This window comes from Morone saxatilis, unplaced genomic scaffold, assembly GCF_004916995.1.
Source record: "Morone saxatilis isolate NCDOM2014 unplaced genomic scaffold, NCSU_SB_2.0 Contig16, whole genome shotgun sequence".
Taxonomy (NCBI): Eukaryota; Metazoa; Chordata; class Actinopteri; family Moronidae; genus Morone; species Morone saxatilis.
The window spans coordinates 5,671,480-5,677,926 of NW_023339718.1; the positions used below are offsets into that span (position 1 = coordinate 5,671,480).

The window sequence follows — 6,447 nt, forward strand, 5'->3', positions numbered from 1 at the left end:
TGTGTGTGTACCTTGTGTTGCAGTGTGTGTGTGTGTGTGTGTGTGTGTGTGTGTACCTTGTGTTGCAGTGTGTGTGTGTGTACCTTGTGTTGCAGTGTGTGTTCCTGCAGGTTCAGGTCAGGTGGTTTGAGTCTCTGTGACGTTTGTTTGATTCGTTCAGAGCGTTTGACCCGTGGGTGGAGCTTATCCTTCAGCTTCATTGTCAGAGACACAAACTGGGAGGCTGGAGAGGAAGTTCATCATCATCATCATCATCATCATCATCAAAAACTACAAAATAAAAGCATCTGTTGCAATAATAATACATTCTGAAGTAAAGGAAGGAAGTGAATGTTGTTAGCCTGTGGTGGCTAACAGTTAGCATGTGACAGAGGGAGGAGGAGAGGAGCTTACCTGTCTTGCTATCAGCCCGGGAGGACATGTCTGCAGGTGGTCAGACAGACAGACAGCTGGTAGAGTACAAGTCAGATCAGAGCGACAGTTGAATCTTCATATTATCTATCTGTCTCTCTCTCTTCTTCCTGTCTCTCTCTCTTTATATATTTCTACCGTCTCACTCTTCGTCCTGCAGCTCTCTGCCTCTGTCTGTGTTTCGGTCTCTCTTCCTTCCTCCTTCTCTTCTTCCTCTTTCTGTCTGTTGAACTGAACTCAGCATGTCAGCGAGGAGGAGGAGGAAGAGGAGGAAGGATGCTGCTGCAGGTTGGAAATAGACATCAGTCAGTGTGTCATCCTGCAGCACCACCTGCTGGCCGGAGGCAGACAGCACACGTCTGTCTGGACTGATGTCCGTCAGAATAAAGCTCCATGAATCCATGAAAAGAGAATAATCATGTTTTTAAAGTTCCTCCAGTCATTAATCTGTTTATCAGAATATTAACTTAGTGTCACAAAGTCATTATTTTTGTGGTGTTAGCTGGATAATGTTAGCTTGCTCGCTAACACAGATGAACTGTTAGCTAGAATCTTAAAAAGAAGTTATTTAGTTTTTGGTGTTTTGGACCTTTTTTATTGTTCTTGTTTTATTTTGTGTGTGTCTGTTTCCATTGTAGAATCACTCAGTTTTATATTATTTTTTTGGGGGTGCCTTTTCATGGCTTTATTGGATAGGACAGCTGTAGAGAGAGAGGGGACGACACGCAGCAAAGGGCCGCAGGTCGGATTCGAACCCCCGCTGCAGCAACTCCGTATGTGGGTCGCCAGCTCTACTGACTGAGCTAACCAGGCGCCTCTCAGTTTTATATTTAGCTTGATTTGTATTTTACCGTTGTATTGATACTGTGTGAGTTGTTTTTGTGTTGACCGCAGGAAGACTAGCGACCACTTTGTGGAAGCTAATGTGGATCCAATTTAACAATAAAGAATAAAACTTAGCTTCATCCAGGTTGCCGTTTGCAGGTTACTGTGTCGGTTGGTGTTGTGGGGCGACCAGCGCCGGATAACTTTATTAGCCAGCTAGTTAGTAGCATGGAGCCAAATGAAATAATAGGAACATTGCAGATAGTAATGTTATTCTAAATATGATTGTCAGTTATTTTACAGCATTCAGTGCTGACAGTTTGTCACTGTTGGCTGACGCCCAGGATGCAGTTCACTGAACAACCACTGGTGGCGCTGTTAGCTACAGTTTAATGAATGTTACAGAATAATAAAACCTTTTTATATATTTATGTTGACATTATTAAAATGAGTAAATGAGTCAGAAACAATAACTGAACTCTCGTCATCTTCATTCACACAAACTTTATTCATCAACACGTCTCTGTTGGCCCTGATCACATGACACTAAGGTACACAACAAAAGTACACACATACACACACTGTAACACACACATACACACACTCACACACACACATACACTACAGTCTGGGCCGCTGCATATTTCAGTGTTTAGATCTATATATATGCTCCTCACATATATATGGTACATTACTATCTTCATATATTCTGTAAACATTAATATTAATACCATACAGTGAACTATCCACGATCACAGGTGTGTGTGTGGGAGGCCGAGCTGCGTTCAACGCGCTGCTGCAGAGTAACAACATTAAATCATTAAAGCACATTCAAAACCATATAACTTTAAATCCATGCTGACATTAATCTCACACAGACGCTCTGCTAACACAGTGAAACAGGTGTTATTGAACGCAGCTCGGAGCTCAACTAACTCAACAGAATCACCACGACATGATACACGTACACAGAATAAATAGATCAGCAGTTAGAGTTCAGGTTCCTTCAGTCTGTCGTCCAGTGGAGCGTTAACACTGGATCCATTCATCTACTCATCATTAACAGGATTATAAATTAACATTCATACAATATTTCAATAAAGACATCAGAGGAATGAATACATTTCTACAGCTTGTGTTAATATTTTATAATGTTGCAACACTTTATTTTACATTTCCTGATCATTTCCTGGTGAATTTCCTGGAAAAAGTTCTGTGATTGTGGACTAAATACTAAAGTAATTAATTCCAGATGAAACAGAGACACGGTTCAGTTGGTACATTCCCAATCAATTTGATTTATCAAGTAAATCCAATTGACATTCTTTTCAGAAAACTCACACAAAAACTTTTGGTAAATGCCCCAAAAAATGAAGTATGAATAGAAGGTTGTTGTTGGCTGTTTGCTGCTAACTGGTTTCACAACCAGGAACCAACTGGAACCACTTGACTCCGGCTGGAACCAGTTAGAACCAATTACAACCAGTAGAGGCCAGCTGGAAATAGTTGGAGCCAGTGGGAGCAAGTTGGAACCAGTCAGAACCATACAGAACCAGTACCAAGCAGCTAAAATAAACTGGAACCACCTGAGCCCAGCTGGAACAAGTTAGAACCAAATCAGAACCAGCTAAAACCCTTTAGAACCAGCTGGGATGGGTTAAAACCAATGCTAACATTTCCTTAACAGGATGACAGCTAACATCAATAATGTCACTTTAACAAGAACCGCAGATAATAAATAAATCATTAAATAGATCAATAAATAATGAGTAAACTTTACACTGTAAAGAAACATTTCATCATAAATAAGAACTTCAGCTTCATGAAGAAAAATAAACTTGTTTTGTTTCAGGAGGTGATGCAGCTATCCAACTGGTGCTAACAGTGCTAGCTGAAATCCAGAGAGGAGGGAGAGGTCTTCACTTCAACACCATCTCTGTCTACAGTACGTCATAATGTGAGTGTGAGGACACAGGCAGACAGCTGTCTCACTCTCCTAGGCAGACAGACAGCTGGACGACAGACACTCAATATTGCAATAGCTGATCATTTGCTATAATGTGCTGATAATCAATATCATTATTATTATTAATAAGGTTCACAGTAACACAGCATCAGCAGACACACAAACACTCGGTTCAGTTAACCTTCGATAGACGACTGGGGGCTCTCTCCGTGGGCGGGGCTACCTTTACTGGGACGACTGGGAAAAACAACAAACATGAAGAAAGAGAAAACACAAAAGGACAACTGTGAAACAACAGAGACAAGCAGGAGGGTTCGAGGGTCAAAGGTCACGGCAATCAATGAACAATTCTCTGTTTGTTTCTATTCGAATAAGTAGAAACCAACAGATATGTGAACCCAGTACCCAATGGTATAACCCATTTGGAAACAAGTAGAGGGAACCTTCTGGAACCACTGGGATGTAACCAGGAGTCTGTTGGAAACAGCTGGACCTACTTGGACCAGTGGAAACCAGTCCGAATTTCCTTGATCCAGCTGGAACAAGCTGAGGCTTGTTGGGACAAGAAAGAACCAACTGGAAGTGGTCAGAACTGGTTGGAATCAGTTAGAACCAACTGGAACAAGTTGGGACCAGTAGAAACCAACTGGAACAAGTTGGGACCAGTAGAAACCAGCTGGAACCAGCAGACACAAGTGTCCAGTAACCCATGGTATAACCCAACTGGAACCAATTAGGAAGATATTGGAATAAGCTATCGGAATAAGTAGAAACCTTTTGGAACCAAGTGGAACCAGTAGCAACCAGCTGGAACCTAATGATACCAGTATAAACCAACATTTGCTTGATCCAGCTGGAACAAGCTGAGGCTTGTTGGGACAAGAAAGAACCGAGTGGACCAGTTTGAACCCACTGAAATCAGCTGGCATTAAGGCTGTCAACAATATAGCTGAAAGGAGCCAATAATCAACTACAACACAGAGTGAACAATCTAAACAGTTCTGTTAATTCAACAGAACCATAACAGGAGCTACACACTGCGGGCTGATAGCTACAGCAGCTAACGAGTTAGCTTCAAATTCAAGCCTCGCATTCAAACCTAAAATAAAACTACATTTATTCTGTTAACAGTAAAGGAGTCAGAGAAAGATATGGGAAAGATTGCTAACTGCTAAGCTAAAGTGATGTAGCTATCAGAACTGAATAGTGTGTAAATATGTTTAAATGAATGGTGGACGCTACAACAACATCGCAGCAGAGAGGGTCAAGAACTTTATGATATATATCGGTTTACGCCCGCAGCGCCCGACCCGATCACGCAGTCTCTAAATCCGAATATCCGAACATTTTAGCTTCATTTGTGTACAGTGGGGGGGAAGTGGAGACGGCGGCCATCTTTATATGTGGATGGTTGGAACCTGTTGGACCCGTCCTAAACCAGTAGAACCAGATGGAACCAGATGGAACCAGGTGGAACCAGGTGGAACCAGTAGGAACCAGGTCGAACCAGTAGGAACCAGGTGAGAACCAGTGGAACCAGGTGGAACCAGTAGGATCTGGTTCTGATGTGTGTTTGTGCTCCTCATTGTGTTTATTGTGTGTGTCAGAGGGAGGACTCAGAGTCCGGTCTGGAGGGTCGGGATGGAGATGCAGGAGCCCTCCGACTGGATACAGACAGACAGACAGACAGACAGACAGACAGTCAGTCAGTAACAGGTCGATGGAGCTGTCAGTCACACACCTAATTATATGATGCTTTGGGAGAGGGGGTGGGGTCACATGGCGAGGACAGGTGATCTGATTGGACGAAGAGACACACACAGAGTTGGTGAGAGACAGTGACACACAGACAGCTGACGTACCATTGGTGAACTCCTCACTGGTCACTGATAGAGATTCTGAAAGAATAACCATATATGGTCAATATGAGGGGGCGGGGCTACCTGCTCTGACACTGACACACCTGAGAGCTACCTGTTTCTACGGTACTGTTAGAACAGGATCACACAAACAGACAGGTAGAGAGACAGACAGGTAGACAGACAGACAGGTAGACAGACAGACAGGTAGACAGACAGGTAGACAGACAGACAGACAGACAGGTAGACAGGTAGACAGACAGGCAGACAGGGAGACAGGTAGACAGGTAGACAGACATGGCTCCAGGTGGATGTGGATGGTGACAGTGTGTTAAATACTGACAGAAAACTGATGGAGCTATGCACAGTTTCCCTCTGCTTCCATTGTGTGTGCTAAGCTAGGCTAAACATGGATCCTTAACTGTTGTTTTTAAGGTTGGAGGAGTGATGAAGAGTGAAGATGAAGAGAATGAACTGAGGGAGGAAGAGAGGAAGAAAGAGAGCGGTCTTTCTTCTTCATGTCCGTGCAGGTTGTTTGTGGATCACTGCTTCGTTCTAAAGCACCAACAAAGAAGAAACTCTGAACCACTAAAAAACGCTGTGATCAAACAGTGTGTGGTACCTGGGGACTCCTGGGGGGGGCGCTCTGTTGGGTCGGGAGGGGACAGAGGGCAGGGGTCCAGGGTCAGGTGACACTGCTGGACGAGACGGAGGTCCAGGAGCCGCGCGACCGCCCGGACGAGGAGGTCCTGGAGGGGCCCGACGCTGGGGGGTCGGACTAGACATGGGGGACCTACAGAGACCGGCAGAGACCAGCGGGGTGTCTCAATGATGCAGATCATACTCACTGTATCCGTGGAGACAGCTGAGTGGTTACTAGGTTACCTGCGTCCTGAAGGCATCCCTGTCACCTGTAGCCAGGAGTCGTCCACTGGGGGAGGCATCGTCGTGGTGATGGTGGACGTGCTGATGTCACCGATGATGTGGAGGCCTTCGCGCAGAGCGTGGTACATCCTCAACATCTCATCACGGTGCTGGGCCTGAGAGACAGACAGAGAGAGGGTGAGACAGGCAGAGAGAGAGAGGGAGAGTCTTCAGGTGTCTGTCTGTCTGTGTGTCTCACCTGTTCCTGGGACTCTACCTGTCTGTCTGTCTGTCGTCTGTGTGTCTCACCTTGTTCCTGGGACTCTTACCTGTCTCGTCTGTCTTGTCTGTCTGTCTGTCTGTGTGTCTCACCTGTTCCTGGGACTCTTCCATCAGGGTGTTTTGGTCTCCGCAGGAGTAAAGTTGAGCCAGCAGTTCAGCGTGGATGAACTCCTTCGTCTGAGGAGGAGAGAGGTCACATGACTCATTACATCACTTCCTGTGTGTGTGTGTATCTGTGTG

The 6,447-nt window shown here is 44.9% G+C and overlaps 2 protein-coding genes across 3 annotated transcripts in view; both read right to left on the bottom strand.

Annotated features, from left to right (window-relative positions):
* Positions 1-83: 83 nt before the first annotated feature.
* Positions 84-603, bottom strand: LOC118326077 (rap guanine nucleotide exchange factor 1-like; the record flags this gene model as incomplete). The annotated part of the gene is given in 2 exon segments (XM_035658981.1): positions 84-223; positions 394-603. Coding segments are annotated over 2 exon segments (168 nt in total), but the record flags the coding sequence as incomplete, so codon positions are not given.
* Positions 604-1,739: 1,136 nt separating this feature from the next.
* The window catches only part of dnm1b (dynamin 1b), a 6,050-nt gene continuing 1,342 nt past the window's right edge, over positions 1,740-6,447 (bottom strand). Inside the window, exons 6-9 of one of the 2 annotated variants that reach the window (XM_035657790.1) lie at positions 6,298-6,384; positions 5,947-6,101; positions 5,684-5,854; positions 1,740-3,439 (exon numbers count right to left, since the gene is read on the bottom strand). In XM_035657790.1, the coding sequence (XP_035513683.1) occupies positions 3,379-3,439; positions 5,684-5,854; positions 5,947-6,101; positions 6,298-6,384 (474 nt within the window). In that variant the 3' untranslated portion in view covers positions 1,740-3,378. Of the gene's footprint in view, positions 5,101-5,683; positions 5,855-5,946; positions 6,102-6,297; positions 6,385-6,447 lie in introns of both variants that reach the window. The other variant, XM_035657791.1, reaches the window with a different exon arrangement.